The sequence below is a fragment of the Cyprinodon variegatus genome, unplaced genomic scaffold (genome assembly GCF_000732505.1).
Source record: "Cyprinodon variegatus isolate N-32 unplaced genomic scaffold, C_variegatus-1.0 Scaffold919, whole genome shotgun sequence".
NCBI lineage: Eukaryota > Metazoa > Chordata > Actinopteri > Cyprinodontiformes > Cyprinodontidae > Cyprinodon > Cyprinodon variegatus.
The window spans coordinates 278128-295093 of NW_015151372.1; the positions used below are offsets into that span (position 1 = coordinate 278128).

At 41.7% G+C, this 16966-nt stretch overlaps 1 protein-coding gene across 6 annotated transcripts; it reads left to right on the forward strand.

The window, feature by feature from the left end:
* The first annotated feature begins 248 nt into the window (after positions 1–248).
* On the forward strand, positions 249–15026 carry zbtb18 (zinc finger and BTB domain containing 18). 6 transcript variants are annotated; one of them, XM_015398232.1, is made up of 3 exons: positions 5590–5726; positions 7786–7865; positions 10277–15026. In XM_015398232.1, the coding sequence occupies exons 2-3, from the start codon at positions 7850–7852 to the stop codon at positions 11989–11991; spliced, it is 1731 nt and encodes a 576-aa protein (XP_015253718.1). In that variant the 5' UTR covers positions 5590–5726; positions 7786–7849; the 3' UTR covers positions 11992–15026. The 6 variants fall into 6 exon arrangements, with proteins under 6 accessions (XP_015253721.1, XP_015253719.1, XP_015253718.1 ...); XM_015398235.1 differs by lacking the exons at positions 5590–5726; positions 7786–7865 and adding an exon at positions 249–269; XM_015398233.1 differs by lacking the exon at positions 7786–7865 and having other exon boundaries at positions 5588–5726.
* The last annotated feature ends 1940 nt before the right edge of the window (positions 15027–16966 follow it).

Genomic DNA, 16966 nt, shown 5'->3' on the forward strand with positions numbered 1-16966 from the left:
TTTACTCAAAGCCAAGGTTTTCATTACATCCTCTACCTCTCTAACTAGGAGGAGGGATTCATCTCAGATGCCCTGGGGCTGAGATTCAAACATCTGTCTGCCCCTCTCCTCCTCTCTTGCTTCTTACTCTGTCTGCCAGCCAGGATGTCCCAGAGTGAAGCCCCTTTTGCACAGCCGCATTACGGATATGATGAGGGAAGCCGAGGGACATGCAGCTTCAGGATTCAGATGCTCTTAAACTAACAGGAAGAAGTCTGTCTCCAACCAAGGTAGAGTCTTTCTAGAATAACAGGCGGAAATCTTCGGAATTAAACGGTGAAATTTTCTGCTTTATGTTACAATTCTGAGTTTGATTTTAACAGAGCAACAATTTCTTAGTGGCAACCTTAAAAATGATGACAGATGCACTACTATTAGCAAGAAGAAAGACATCAAATGTTAAAGAAAAACCTTTCTTAGTAATATCGACTTTAAATAGTTTATTTTTGGGTTTAGACATCCCCAAAATGTGTTTGGAGCTTTTTTGATTTTACACCTAGTTTTGTTTTATATATGTGCTGGTTGCTGGGCCTAAAGGGTATCTGTCATGTTTTGCTTTGTATTTAACTCCATCTATCTTTCTATTAAGTTAGAAAAGCTTCCAGGTCTGAGCTAAAGAACCTAATTACCTTAGCATGATGCTGCTACCACCGTGCATTACAGCCGGGATGGTGCACTCAGGGTTAATTTTCTAAAGGTGTGTTTTGCATTTAACTTAAAAAGTTTTAAATTTAGGATTACTCCAAAAATGTGCAATGAGTCCTACATGCTACGTTTTCTAAATTGCAAACAGAAAATAGCTTTCTTTGTTTCTATTCATTATTATGTGTTCGGTAGATAGCTATGTTGAAGTGTTTTGGAAATAAGTTAATATGCTGAATTAAATAAAATGAAAACTTTTCAACAAATTTCTTGTAACTTATCCAGGTATGCTGTTTTGCCTGATTGGTGTTTGTTCACTAATGCTCATATAATGTAACATATATAATATAATTTACACAAAGGTGTGTGTATGTGTGTGTATGTAACTGTCCAGCCTTCAGAGTGAGGACAATTTTTCCTATTTCACCATCAAATTGAGGACCAGTTGTTGCAAAGTGAGGACATTTTGCCGATCCTCACATGCTATTTTGCTAATGGCTAGGTTTAGGGCTAAGTTGTCAATAGGTTAGGGTTAGGGTGGGGTATGCATTGGTAATGGTTAGGTTTAGGGTTAGGGCATGGAAAGAGTTGAAAATGACTGAAAATCAATGGAAGTCAATAGGAGTCAACACATGGTCCTCACTACGATGGCAGAATGAGTATGCGTGTGCATGTCTGTCTGTCTGTCTATCCTGCCTGCCCGTCTGTCTTTGTACCTGAATATTGTGACAACTGACTGTGTAATTGATATATAATTACAAAAAAACAGATTTCCAAATATTGCCTATAGTATATTGTAAATTTGATTGGGGGTGTTATTGCACCCTAATATTACCTGCCTGTTTTGTTTCAGAACCAATGTCCAGATATACAGTTATTTCTTCATTCTGTACGTGGAAAAGATTTGGGAATTGAATGAGAGCTGTTTCCTTCAGCTAAGAGCAAAGTGTAATATTTTGATATGGCTGAAGCCATGGATGTCTCCTCGTCTGCAAACACCTATGATGTGATGATGTGGCATACAGGAGATGCATAAAATTATTCTGTAACGGTGAATGGGAGCCGCTTCACGAGAAGTGAGCCCGGTTGGTAAGCTGCTTTCTGTAACCCTAAGCAACTTCTTTGATCTGAGTAAGATTACAATTTCTATCAAAATCTGTTGCATATTGTAAATACATACACATTATGAAGTGTTATTTAAAGAGTTTGTGCCGAGGGATCTGTTTTAAGGAAAAGGAACCGGAGAGAGAAATCTTCATGGTGTAACCAAAGAGCTTTCCTTTAACAAACAAAAAAACTACAATAAAAAAGACGCACATAGACTAATTAGCCTACTGATTAGGTTAGTTCAGAGGGAATTATTTTAGGGGTGTCAGAGTAAAGGGTGTTACATTTACTAGTCTTTTATAAAGACCTGTGTATCCTTCTCACAGCTAACACTGCTTTATGTTGGCCTATCATATATAATAGTATAAATAATTCACTTCTGGTGTTTATATGTTGTGAGTTTTTGGGAAAAATAGGGATGAATACTTTGGCAGCAGGCTGTAGGCTATTTCTTCGCCTTGTCAGTCTAATGACAGTCTAATGTCAGAATTGAAATTCAATGCATTGAAGAATATTTTGCAAATACCTCTCTGTGCAAAAAAGAAAACAGACAAAAAACTCAAAAAGATATATAAATCAGTGTAGACAAATGATGTGATAAATTCATAGATTCATATTTACTCATGTTATTTTCAATGAATAACGTTTTCTGAGCAGAAAATATGGGATCTACAGCGACCTCCAGAGGTAGGAAGCGGTAATTCTGCCTGAAACAGTGCCTCATTTACTCTGAAACAAGCTGGCTCAATGAAATTTAAAAATATATTTGCTGTCTCCATTCCTAAAGGAGGAACTTCCTAAACTACTTGTATCAGTATGTAAATATCTGAAGAACTTTGCAATGTCCCAAAACATTTCAGACAATTTTTAGGTCATTCTTCACTGTTTTATGTAAAAATTGTTGACTTAATCTCTAAATAGATGCTTGATTATAACTTATGCTTTGCACATCAGTGCTTTTCAGTTTACTTTCTTTCTGCTGCGCGATTCTTTCTCAGCTATATCAGGAGGATGAGACGGTTTCTTTACAGATACTCTCAGTATGTCTCTTACTGCTTTCCGGGTCACAAACACACACATCCCTCTGTTCTGGCATCTGTTGTGGAGAAACAATGAGTGAATTGGGAGGGAGGGGGGAACAGGAAAGGTGTCAGATGTTTGGGAAAACTTCTGCATGGGAACTCCTTGAGCGGGATGCAAAGACCACATTTCAGAGCATCTTCCAACACGATGGGAAGGGATACTCTAAACAAGAACCAGATACTACTGAAACAGCAGCACTGCTTTACATTTATCATCCAAATTAGCTCATAGTTTTGCAAACTTTGCCCCTAAAATCAAATTTTCCCCCATAGGCTCGCTGTCCATACTCTTGTTGAGCCTAATTGTACTTTCATGCATGAACAAGGGGTTCATTGTAACATGCTAGTAACACGGATCCCCAAATTGATAGACACATAACAGGCCTGTCATTCATTTGCATTTTAACTAGTCCTTCAGCGATGACACCAAATTGTGTGAATTCATTACCATACAGGGCTGCAGTTCATCCAGCCATCTATTAGTAACGCCAATTAGTTTAGTGGGACAGGTTTGAGGAATGCAAATAGGGCTGCAGACACACACAGGCGACCAGACCGGCCCAAACGTTTTTTTTTTTTCTCTCTTTCTTTTAACGTCAAGGCTCTGTTAACAAGCAGAAATGTGATGAAAGGGTTTTTGTCCCAGTGACCCACATCTGAGATTTTTAAAACAAACATGCAAGGTGCAGGATTTGTAAAAGAATAAGTTTTCTGACAAATCTGTAAATTGGTGCTGAGGCCCTGGTTTGATGCTTGATGCATGTGGTTGTGATGTAAATCAGTAAATATCTATCAGGTTATTTTGGGTTAAAGTGTCAGTGAGTGTGCAAGTTATACAACTGATATATATATGGAAGAAATAGATTGCTGTAAACATCCACTTACAGGTTAAACAGGCCTTACTACGCTAAGTCCTGGTGTTACAAGGCAAAGCGAGTCATAGGTCTCCCATTAAAGTGCCAGTCATGCGTCTCCTGGGAGAACTAAAACCTCTCAGCCAACACAGAAAGCTGCTACATTTTCACCCGATTTCCATGCAAAGCTGCTCTGTTTTTGATCCGATATTTTTCACCCACTTATAGGAAACAGTCAATGCATTTTATCTTTCATTTTTGCTCCAAAGACGATTTGACACAACAAGGGTTGCTTTTAGTAACAAATCATTTGATTTTATTCCACTTCCAATACTGCTTATCTGGAAAAAAATGTTTTACATACCACTGAAGACTAATAACTTTCTCATTGTACTGTATGCCTTAATTATAAATGGATAATTCTGAAACTTTATTGAATGGTTAGAAATTCTTTAAAACTCTTCAATCGAGGGAGTATGAGCTTTTTCTCTAATGGCACCAGCTGAGGCGTTATAAACTCTCTAAAGGTTAAGAAACTAAGCTTGCTAGCAGCTTTAATAGTACCACCTTCGCTAAACTATTTAAAGCTGGATAAGAAATCAACATTGATGCTCCAACACAGTTACTTTTTTTTCTTAAGTTTTCATACAACTATTTCTGAATATGGAAGAAAATCTAATGCTGCTGTTTGTTCAAACCTTTATTGATTTACATAATTATTCATTCATATTTTCCCATTTTTTGCTTGGTTAATGGTTGTATATATATACATATATATGTATGTAAGTGTGCATATATGCACAGTAAATGGGAATACTGTAAAAGGTGACTACACCAATGATCTCGGTTTTCCATTTGAAATATATAGCTAAGATTTTTCACACAAATAATGTCAGTAATGTTAATACTTAAAAAAAAAAAAAAAAAAGCTGTTTGAGTTGATTTCCATGAATTGGAACAGCTGGAACCAGGATCAGCAATTCTAGATCCAGCGGGGTGTTATCCTGCAACTTTTAGATGTGTCCTTTATCTAACACATCTGACCCAAATTGGACCAATGACACTTCTCAGTAAATTTAAGAAAAAAAACCCATCTGACCCATGTTTCGTTGAACCCAAGCTATGTATGCATAATTTATCAACAAAGTATCTAATATTTTTTAAAAATTGCTATATTTTATTGGCTAAGATTTACAATTCTCCCAAAAAATAAATCTTTATAGTTGTATCAAAGCATGAAAGATCGACAAAAAAAAAAAAAAAAACAGATTTGCTTACAAATGCAGTGTGGTATCATAGGACTAATTTATTACATCTGTTTACTCATTATGAGGACTAAACAGGCACTTCTGGTGGAGGCACAGCTGTTCAGCCACTGATTAAGACCTGTGTGTGTATTCCTGTTATTCCAACAGTCAAACATTAAGAAGTATCCGGCTCCATTGAAACCAGCTGTTTGTTCCCTCAGTCAAGGTGGTGCACCTGCTCTTATCAGTCTCCACCCCCCACCACCACCTTCCTCCCTGACTACAGTACCCAGAGCGCCTCGCGCCTCTCTCCACCAGTGAGTCCGCCCCGCTGACTCGCAGAACCAGTTGGTTTGGCCCAGCGTCTTCTTTTCCTGCCTCCTCACTGAGTGAGTGAACTGCTGCTGCTGCGGCTGCTGTCAGCCTACGCCAACGTGAGAAAAAGAAGACATATCCCTTCCTCTCTCCTCCTCTGTGAGACGGCCTTCACTTTCTTTTTCCTCCTCCTCTTCCTCCTCCTCGCCGGCACCGCGCCGTGCCACACAGCCAACTCGCCTCGGTTCGAGTTCAGCAGCAACAAGCTCGGAAACATCTGGCCGCCGCAGAGTGCTCCACTCCCCCGGTTCCCGCACAGCGCCTGCTCGCCCTCTGGCAGCCTGTTATGGAAATTAAACCAAAGTCAACCTAGTTTGGTCTCCAGAAGAGAAGAAAAAAGAAGAAGAGGAAGATTTGACGGGGGGAGAACCTTGTTGTCTGTAAGTGTTGCCCTCCCGATACGGGGAGTCCTATTAAAGGAGGAGGAGGGGGGAAAGTAGCTAAACCTTCCTTAGCATGACCGTGTTGTCTCTTCGCTCTAACGGTCGCTATGCTCGCCGTCCCTCCGCGGTGTTTCACCAGCTGTTGTCATAGCACCGGGGCCTTCGGAACAACCGTAAATAGCTCAGGACTACCGGAGCACTTTTGCTAGCCGCGTGCGGGGCTACAGCTAGCTGCGTGGGTCAGGGTGTCTCCAGGTTTGTTTGTTGTGCATCTGGGGAGAAATTAATCAGCAGCCTGCTTCCGTTCGCTAGCGCTAACATTACCACTTACTGGACTTTAAGCTAATTTTCCTAGCAAACAAAAACATTAACAGAGCTCAAGAAACCAACTTTATCAATAACTCAGTTTATTACATGGTTATTAACTTCTTTAGAAAAGAAATGACTGTTTCAAGATGTGTCTCTAGTTAATTAAGTTAATTTAAAGTTTTTTTTAGAACACTACTATCTAATAAAGCAGTACTTTAATAATATAAACAATAAAAAGCACAAACATTTAGTTGAGCTTTATAAATGTTTTTATTCAGACTCCTACAGTAGAACATCAACTTCAGTTGGATGCTTTAAATGTACAAAAAGGCTATTTTTAAGGTTTAGCACCTCAAAAACTAACAAAAAAAAAATCTATTACTATGTTCCTACTATTTAAAATAATTTGAATTAGTTTTAATTACAAACTAACCAGCAATGCCCCTCCCTCACTTGTTGCTGTACAATTCCAGCCAGCTGTTTTAAAAGGTTTAATTGGAAATGCTGTTCAGGCACCAAATATGCTCCAAACTGCTTTAAATTAACACAAATATAATGTATTGTATAATGTTCACGTGTCTGTAGTGTTTAAGAAGTTAACTTCATTTCTATGTTTAATACAGTTTGATTATAACCAAATGAAATGCATCATCTCAGATCAGGCCATGCCAAAATTGTGCACTTTCGCTTAAACCTGAAGTGAAAGCGAAAAAAAGAGTTTGTAATAAGTTTCCCTGTCTGTTTTTTTTTTTTGTCAGAGTTCCTTATTTATGACTTGTTCCCATTGTTTTGCCTTCATTTCATCCTTGCCCGAAGAGAGGGGACGGATTGGGGGGTTGGTGGGGACGGGTGTATGGCTTGATGAATGAATAATACCACGGGATGAATGAATACAAGACAAGCACAGCGGCGCTGAACCGTAAAAAAGTGGGAAACAATATCAGCTGCGTGTGTTCGTCAGTTGCAAATATGCTGTGGTGGCCATTGTTTATAGTTACTGGAAGAAGGAACAGGTTTAAAAAAAAAAAAAAAAGAAGAAGAAGAAACATCCAAAACAGAAAGAATAGCAAACAAAACATTTTGGATTTCTTTCTTGTTTTTTTCTGGTGTAGATTTTTGCAAACTTTCCCCTTTTCACTGGAAAGCAGCACTCCTCTGTTTAATGATGACACAAATCAGCATCCCACTGCATTTTGTAGCTTTTTTTTCCTCTTCCCAGATAGAGAGAAAAAGGGAAGGGGGGGGACAAAGTTGTGGAGTGTTGGTAGAATGAAAGAGGAGTCTGGTGGCAGGAGTGTAGAGGAGGCAGCATATGGCTGTAGAAAGAGCACAGCTGGAGGTAGCATCTCCATCTGAGGATGATGTCAGAGCAGCTGACAGGCTGCCATCCACCCCACCTCCTCCTCCTCCATCCCTCCACCCCCCCTCCCCCTCCCCAATCCTTTATTGTGAGTCTCAGCGGCAGCCTGGGAGAGTTAGTGCTGCGTTTAGTGTGTGTGTGCGCGCCGATCAGTGCCGGTTAGAAGGAGGAGGAGGGAGGTGGTATTTCGTTCCCCCTCCAACATCTCCTCCACTTTGCATCTGTCCCTTGCAGTTTGAACAGCGTGCTGTTGTTGTTTTTTTTGTTTATTTGTTTTTTTCCTTGGGTTTTTTTTATTTTGCTTTTTTTTTTCGGTTGGGTTTATTTTTTTCCGCCAGCCTCCCCTCATCTTCTTCTCTGCTCTTCTACCCACTCATTGATTCACAGTGAGAAGGATACGCGGCCAGTCAGAGAGCCCGGCTATCCTGCCACACTGGAGTTAATCAAGTTGATGCGTACTGCTGCAGGTATCCTTTCTGTGGTTCTTGTTTGTGTGCTTAGAAATAGTCCCGGGATGGAGGAGCAGATCTTCTGTTCTGTGGATTTTCCTGCATGTCAAACCTGTTTGAGCGCCGCGTGAAGATGATAGTGGGTGCTTCAGCGGTAAACGGTAAAAGTAGTTGGTGTTGCCTGTCGGGTGGGTAATTGCTGCTGCTGCTGTCTCCAGTTTAGCTGAATTTAAAGCTGTTGCTGTCTAACTGCCTGTTTGCGCACCCTTTTCTCCATGTATATAATCCAAGTGAAAAGCATGAGCAAACTTTTTCATTTTATTAACTTTTTCTGTAGTTTGAATATTATTAAAAATAAAAAATATCCATTATTAAATTAAACCACTAAAGTTTAAAACTAAAAAGAGTGATTATTTATTCCTAATATAAATTTTTTTGCGTCCTATTTCAGTCGAATAAGTCCCGTTTTGAAATGACTTGAAAGCATGTGCGGTGCGCTCTAACCCGCTGTCCCCCCTCCTGTCGGCTGGAGTGGAGGAGACTAATTTAGAAGTTGCAGATTTGAGCTGCCTGAATTGGCTAGACAGCTGTAATCGCACTCCCTCCTAGTCTTAATCTCTTTATCTGGCTAGCAGCTGCCATATGGCCCCCGTCAGCTGGATCAGATGTGGGTAAGCCTCCCTCCCCGGCCGTCCCGGCCGCTCCCTCCCTGCCCCTCTTGTGTTTGTGTGCATCTCCCCCTCGCAGACCCCTGGCTGAGCGAGTCGGCTGGCCGGACCGGGTCAGGGCAGGGCAGGGTGGGCCCTCCTGAGCCTCCGCCGCCGGCTCCCTCCCTGCTCCCGCCGCCGTCTTTATTTTTAGCCATCTTTAAGGATTAGGATTGATGCTGTGACGAGCAGGGCACTTACAGTGATTGTATTGTAAATCTTCTCTTCTTGGTGGTGGGTGGATGGGAGGGTTGAGGAAGAGGGCAGTTTCTTCTGTGGGGCGGATGTTCAGACTTTTTTTTTTTTCATAGAGAAGGAGTGTGTAGGTGACGGACGGATCGTGTGTGTGTGTTTCTGTCTAAGGAGGAGGCGGCAGAGGGGGGGTTGGCTGGACAGAGGGGTGGGGTTGGGTGTGGGGGGAGGAGGAGGAGGTGGGAGGTGGTACACCCTTGTCCCTGTAAGTCGCCTCATTAAAAGCAGTCTGAGCGAGCCGGAGGGCGAGCACACACACACGTACGCAACCCGCAGACGCACACGCTCACATTCCTGGTTCAGCTTCATTCAAATGAGGTGATTTAACTGCTTCGGGTAACACGGCGCAGAGCGGGACCCATGTATTTTCTCAGGCAGGACAAATCGACTTGGTTAACAGGTGGGACTTTTTACTCCTTTCAATTTATTTGTCTTTTCTTCATATTCTAAGGAGCTGAATCGCGTAAAATTCACCTGTTTCTGATCACAGAGCTGTAGTTTATTTTATCCTCTCCATCTAGTCTTTATCACAGATCCTCACAGGTTAAACGATGGACAAGCTTTTTCATTTCTGGACAGTCTTTTCTTCTTTTTTTTTTTTTCAGTCGGCTATTTTTATTTTTTTTTTCCTCCCGACTTAGTCTGTGGAGGTGGCTTGTAGGTAGGCAGGTAGGCTGCTGCTCAAGAGTGTGTGTGTTTGTGTTGTGAGCGAGGACAGAGCGCACAGCTGAAAGCTGGTTACCTAAAAGGGCTGTGCCAGGCCAGGCCAAAGTGGGTTAATAAAAATAACCAGCGTAGGAGCCATGACAATCCAGGAGTGCAAGCAGAGGAGTTGGAGTGATGCAGGAATCCGTCTCTGGTGGTTTGTCTGAGTGAAAAGTCTTTTTCATAAAGAAAAATGACAAGAAATCTACAGACTCTCTGAATTCCTCTATTTCACTGGTTTCACTACATTTTTGTACCTCTTTTTCTTATTCCTTTCAATTTGACTGAAATTTATTTAAATAAATGATATATTTACCAATAGAACGTGGGCAATAATTTAAAAATGTTGTGTTCATTTTATGACTAGAATTATCTTTAAAAAATTGTTTTCATTCAAGGTATTTAAATTTTTTTAAGAAAATAAATTTTTTATCTTTTGTCATTTTATTTGTTGTGGGTCATTTTTTCCTAATTTTCTGCACCATGTGTGTTGATGACATTTCTTCCGTCTTTTGCTTGATCAACTTCTAAAATATAACTAGTTGTAGAACTGCATGTTTAATCCCTTAGTTATTTAAGTCTTAAATTTAACAAAGTCTTAAATTTGAATTTAACTGAAATCCTAACAGATTTCCGAGGGTTTTAAAATATTTCAAACATTAGCTGTGTTAAAAGCTTCATTATGTGCTTTGTGCTCCTGCTTCTTTTCATTTAAAAGCCGTACGAGACGAAGATGCGCTTACGTTTCTGTCTTTTCCACTACAGGTTATGAGGACGGCAGGATGGAGTTCCCAGACCACAGCAGACATTTACTCCAGTGTCTGAGCGAGCAGCGGCACCAGGGCTTCCTGTGTGACTCTACGGTGCTGGTGGGCGATGTCCAGTTCCGTGCCCACCGCGCTGTGCTGGCCTCCTGCAGCATGTACTTCCACCTGTTCTACAAGGACCAGCTGGACAAGAGGGACGTGGTGCACCTCAACAGCGACATCGTGACTGCACCGGCCTTCTCCCTGCTCCTGGAGTTCATGTATGAAGGCAAGCTTCAGTTCCAGGACCTTCCCGTGGAGGATGTGCTAGCGGCGGCCAGCTACTTGCACATGTATGACATTGTCAAGGTGTGTAAGAAGCGCTTAAAGCAAAAGGCCACCGCAGAGGCAGACAGCACTCGCAGAGAGGACGACGGCGGGTCCAGCTGCTCCGACAAGGCTGATAGTTTATCCGATGGCTCAACAGGCCGGCCTGCTACCGCCGATCTGCTGCACAGTGATGAAGAAGAGGAGGGGAAGGCTGAGGGAAGCCAGCTGTGGCTGAGGTTGCCGTCCACGGACAGACCAGGGACGCCGGGTGGGGCTACGACCAGCCCAGGGCACGTAGAGGCAGAGACCCAGCCGGGTGAAGGCCTGGGGGAGGGAGGGAAGGTGCTGTCTCCAGCCGGCAGCCCCAGCAGCTCCACCGGATCTCTCTCCCAGAGGTCCCACCGCTCAATAAGCTCTCGAGTCGGGCACAGAGGCAGAAGGGTTTCAAACGACGCGTCCGACTGCGTCCTGGACCTGTCCGTGAAGCCGATTGCTGTCAGCAACCACAGCAACCACCATCCATCCTTCTTCAGCGGGGCAGCTACACCTGACAGCCTGCAGAGCCCAATGACTGTGAGGGTGAAGGTGGAGAGAGGTGTCGCCTCAGATGAAGATGAGGAACTGGGAGGGGCTGACTATGACATGGAGCACAGCGGCCTGAGTAAAACCCAGGTTCCCAGCACCAACGGAGGCCTGACCCACCACGGGGTGGGGGGGCCTCTGTCGGCCCAGAGGAGGCTGGGTCTGGAGGCTCACCTGTCTGCTCTGAGAGAGGCGTCTCTGGCCTCCGAGCTGGAGCGCGATGAGAAGCCTCCAGCCTCAGCAGACGACGAGGACATCCTGGGGGGAGAAAACGAGCGCGCCCAGGCCGAAGCGGCCAGCATGGACAACTCGCTGCTGCCTTACGTTTCCAACATGCTGTCGGCCCAACACACCCAGATCTTCATGTGCCCGCTGTGCAACAAGGTGTTCCCCTCTCCACACATCCTCCAGCTTCACCTCAGCTCCCACTTCAGGGAGCAGGAGGGCATCCGCTCCAAGCCCGCCGGGGACGTCAACGTTCCCACCTGCACCATCTGCAGCAAAACATTCTCCTGCATGTACACGCTGAAGCGCCATGAGCGGACACACTCGGGTGAAAAGCCCTACACCTGCACTACCTGCGGCAAGAGCTTCCAGTACTCTCACAACCTCAGCCGCCACGCTGTGGTGCACACACGCGAGAAGCCGCATGCGTGCAAGTGGTGCGAACGGCGCTTCACGCAATCCGGGGACCTCTACCGACACATCCGCAAGTTCCACTGCGAACTGGTGAACTCGCTGTCAGTGAAGAGCGAGCCGCTAGCGCTGCCCAACGTCAGGGATTGGGCGATCGAGGACAGCTCACAGGAATTATGGAAGTAGAATCAGACTGTTGGGGTTGAGAAAAAGAAAGGCAGAGATGCTTGGGGAGGTGAGAGGAAGGCGGCAGAGTTAAGCAGCCGGGGTTTTCAGTGAGTCATGTACTTCTTCGTTGCGACATCTCATTCAACCGCACTTTAATAGCACCTGAAAAATGTTACTACTGACTTATTTTATTGTCTGTTTGGGGTCATGTTTTATTTTATGTGAAAGTCCAGTTATCATATGGCGTTAGTTCTCTTTTATGTGTTTGTTTTTTGTTTGTTTTTTTTGCATCTGAGGACACACGTTCCTCCATGAGTGTCTTTTATTTAACTTTTATTTATTTAGCTGTTTTTGAAAGAGTTGTTTTTTTTTTCCCTCCATTTGTCTGTGTTTCACCCCAGAGACAACACTCCCATCGCCGCAACCGCCCCCCCCCTGCTCCACAAAAGGCGCGCTCCTCTACAGGAGTTCATATTAAAATGCTGAAGTAAAAGAAAAACAATACACTAATAAAAAAAAAAAAAAAACGGGTACTGTGAGGCCACCCCGCACGGCATTGGCATCCGTACGCCTGCTCCCATTCGATTCTGCACTACTCTGGCAAAAACAAACACACAAAAAGAAGAAAAGTCACCTACCATGTGTGAGCGTGTGTGAGTGCATTTTGTGTGTATTAAATTAGATTTCCCTCCTGGCATGAAGGTGTCGTTGGCGAGCGCTCCCCACTTCTCTCGTTAAGCTCTTTGGTGTTGTGTTGGTGTGTTCAGGGGAAAGCTGACTGACTAACCGATGGCACTCATGCAATGCACAGCCTCCTTTTTTCACTTCCAATCAATCTGAAGTATTTTCTAAAAATGAGAAGACCTTTACAAATATTATTATTATTGATGATTTTTCTTTTCTTGAATCTAGCTGGCAGTCTTTAAAACATCTCTTGTTGTAAAGGTATTTAATTTAAGGTTGTTGTATATTGTTCTGTTATAGTTGAAAGACTTTAATCCCTTACATTTTTTTTTAACTTAATAATAATTATTATTAATATTATTTTTTTGTAACAGGACCTGCTGTTGTTGCATGATGTCCAAAACCTGTATATTTTAAAATGAAAATGTGAATCTGCTGTATTACTGTACACATTGTAATTGATCAACTATTTGAGAACAGGCTTTTGTTTTTTTCTCCTTCTATTTTTGTGAATACTACAGGGAGCGAACTGTTTTTAAAAAGAAAAACTATCACTCTCAGTTTTTAAAGGGAGGAAAAATGCATGAAGATTTGGATTTTGATTTTGTCTTAAACTTTTAGTTTAGTTTTTTTTTTTTTGTTGGAATCAGAAGGGGAGGGGTAGGAGTGTTTTTGAACAGTTCATTTGTTGGTGAAAAGTTGTCTCTGTTGATTCGCTCCTAGTAGGTCTCTCGCTCGGGGTCCTGGAGGAAACATTATAGAGAGGCGACATGAAGCATTTTAAGCCTGTCTTTATGCACTGATTTCTCTGCTGTGTGTGTGTGTGCGTGTGTGTTTACCAGTTGATTGAACCTACTGAAGCTCTACATCCACCCAGCACTTTGTCCTCCTGCTCCTCCTCAGGCATTAAATGTCCCCACTGCTTTATCCTCTCTTGTCTTTTTCAGCTTCCGGTCAAGCCATTTCTTTCTCTGCAGATTTTACCTCTTGTTTTGTGGGGGTGGGTCTGGTAAGGCGGCTTCGTCTGAAGTCTGAAAGATACGTAGAGAGGAAGAGGAGGTTAAACCCAAACTGTTGCTTTTTTTAGGCTGATGTTGCCCATCTCAGTGCAGCCGCTCCTATAAGGCATCTTAGAGAAGTTCCTTAAAAGAAGATGGGAGAGAATTGGCCTAAATCAGGGGTCTGCAAGCTTTACAATCCAAAGAGCCATATTTGTCCTTGCTTCAATTAAAAATAGAAATTAAACATGTTATGGAAAACCAGACTTTTCCTATTTTTGTCAAAACGGAAAAACCAACCTTTAACAAGAGAAGAAAGTATATTTTTTTCTTGACAGGAATGTTTCATATGTATGAAAATGATTAAAATGATCTTGTACCATTAGTTTTATTCGGTGGTGGAAATGCATGAAAATGAAATGACAAAATGCACTGCTGAGTTTTCTAGCCTTTTTTGGCTGATGTTGCAAAGCTGCAGGTTGCAGACCCCTGGCCTAAATCCACGCACCTTTTTAAGCTAAAATGCATCATTTTGCTGAAAAGATGCCTTTCTTCAAAGCTGTTAAAGTATCTGATACTGTAAAGCATTTAGAAATGATTGATGGAAATCCTGTAGATTTAATGAATTTTAACAAATGTTTTTCTTCTCTATTTTGATGAGATAATTGGATTTTTTTTCCCTCCCGTTGTGATTGTTGTGTTTGGGTTGGGGCTACATCAGTTTAACAATTGCTCTTTAAAAGATGGTCAAGCGTTTGTACAATCCAAAAACCATTTGGCAGCGATGCAGGCGCGCCAACATGTCCTCCTCCTCCTCTCAAATTCAGGCGTGTGTGCGTGCACGCACGCATGCACGCCGCCGTCATCTGGTGGCACCTGCAGGCTTTGCCAACGCAACAATGTGGGTGACATTGCAGCAGTTTGCACCACATCTTCTCTTTTTTTTGGGGGGGGGGGGGTCTTGAAATGTTATCTCTTCACTGGCGGTGCCTCTGCATATGGGCTCCATCCATCCTGCTGTTGTTTTCATTACTACTGCTGCTTTTTTAATTTTTTTGTTCCTCTGGCTGTGCTTGACCGCCTTAAACTGCTGTAGTCCAGGCTGGTTTTAATTTAAAAGATATTTCTCTCTTGAAGTGTGAGGGGGAGATGATCGCTCTGTGAGGCGACCGCCCTGACATGACATCTCCCATCTTTTGCTGTGCTTACTTGAAGGGGTGGGTGGGGGTATTTTTTTTAATTTTATTTTTAAGTTTCAATAAGAATTGAAAAAAAAAGTCAAACAGTTTATAGGAAGTTACGCAGGGTTGGGAGGTGGAGGTGGACATATAAATGCTGTTTTTGATTGGGGAAAGGACAATCACTGGAGAAGAAAAAAAAAAACAAGCATATTTTTTTGGGATTGAGATGTATTTGCTCCCTGATGAGATTACAAGATTGATTTTTTTTTTCTGTTATGATTTTAGTCATTTTAGCTTTGACAATCATAGCTGGGTTTGTTTTCTTTTTTTTTCTCAAGGGGAGTAAATTCTAATTGTATTTAGTTTTGTAATTTTTTGGTGTGCCGTTCTTGACATTTTTAAAATTGTGTGCAAAACTGCAATAAATTATAAGAATCCAGAAATTTTGCCCATTTGTGAAGTGCTTTTTGTGTAGTTTTATATATATCCGTTGTAATACTGAATTGTTCATTTTTTAGCCACAAATTCCTCAACAACTTCTATTTCCCTAAAAACCTTATGCTTTTTAAAGCGGTTCTGTTTGGATAAGAAAATCTAAATACGATTAATGATAAATAACTAATGATAAATAAAAATAACATAACTAATCAGTTATTATGCATTTAAGAATAAAGTGTGGATAATTAAGGCTATTCAAAAGTGTTTTTTTTGTTGTTGTTTTTTTTTAATAAGACTAATAAGGTAAAAATACAATTTTTTGATCATGCTGTTAAACCACAAAACCAGAAAGCTCATCTTTTCAAGCACTCTGCATCCATACTGGGTGTCATGCTGCAGAAGGGACCTAGCGGGAGGCCCTGGCATCCTGTCCTTCTGTCACTTGTAATGTGGGTGGAAGCCACGTACATGCACGCACCAGATCCAGCCTTTCTGAGATCAGTGCCTGGACCTAGAACTTCATGTAAATCTGGCTGAAACGTAGGCTGCGCTTGAGGAGAAAATGTGCAGCAGCTTGTCCAGATTCAATCCCCTGCAACAAGCACACACACACACAACACTCTTTCGAAAGATCCTCAAGCCCGGGCTTCCAGTAAAGAAATCAGCTTTAGCTAATGTCTTGCTGCTCAGTAAACCTGCTGCTCTTACAGATGCATTAAAAGCCCCTGCACTCGCAGGCCAAGGAGCAGCGTTCATTAGGCTACAGATGGTCTCCTCGGTAAGCCCCCAACGCACACCCACGAGATAAGCTCACTTCTAATCTTTATGACATTGTCCTCTGTCTGATGAACACCTTAATGTTAGTTTGAGAAACTAAAAAAAAAAAAAAAAAAAAGTAACTGTTTCACAAAAGTTTACTCCAAAAATAATTTTATTAGCTAATCTTTTAAAATAGTGATGCAACTGGTATAAAATTCAGTCTGGTGAATATTGAGGATATATTTAAGCCTCTCAAATCCTTCATATATCCTTTAAACTGAAAAACATAAATAACTCAATAACAATCTTTCATGATTCTGTATTAAATTGTCTACAATCCAATTGCTCTTGAATGCCCCACCCTAGGAAATTATAATTTTATTCTAATTTTTTTATCAATTGGTATTAAAAAATCATGTTTTATCATTTTAAGCATCTATATAATTTTTTGCATTAAAAGAGGAAAAAATGTACTTTGTCATTTTGACTGGAACCTACTTTCCCTAAAAAATCTCATTTGCATATTTTATTTTTTTGCTTGTATTTTATTTAGTAAGAAAGTTTATTTTCTAAAAGTGGAATTTAAGTTGAAAACTCCTTTTTATAAGTGATATTTCCATGGGAATCTTAAATAGAGCATTTTAGTGTCCAGATGGAGCACATAATGAAGCCCACTGGTTAAATAGTGAGCATTTAACATGATAGGGTAGGTTTGAATATGCTCACATATGTTTATGTTACTTTGTGTCATAAAAAAAAAAATGCTTACTTCTCAGCTGCTGTTCAAAGTTTTCTAAGAAGTGTCACATTTGTGCTACCTGCACTCCTTTCAGTCATCTCTCGGCCTGCTCAGAATACATCTCCTTTGATTGTGCTCTGCTTCATGATCATTAATTGCAGTCTGCAGTGTTGTGAGTGAACATCTGCTTGCAG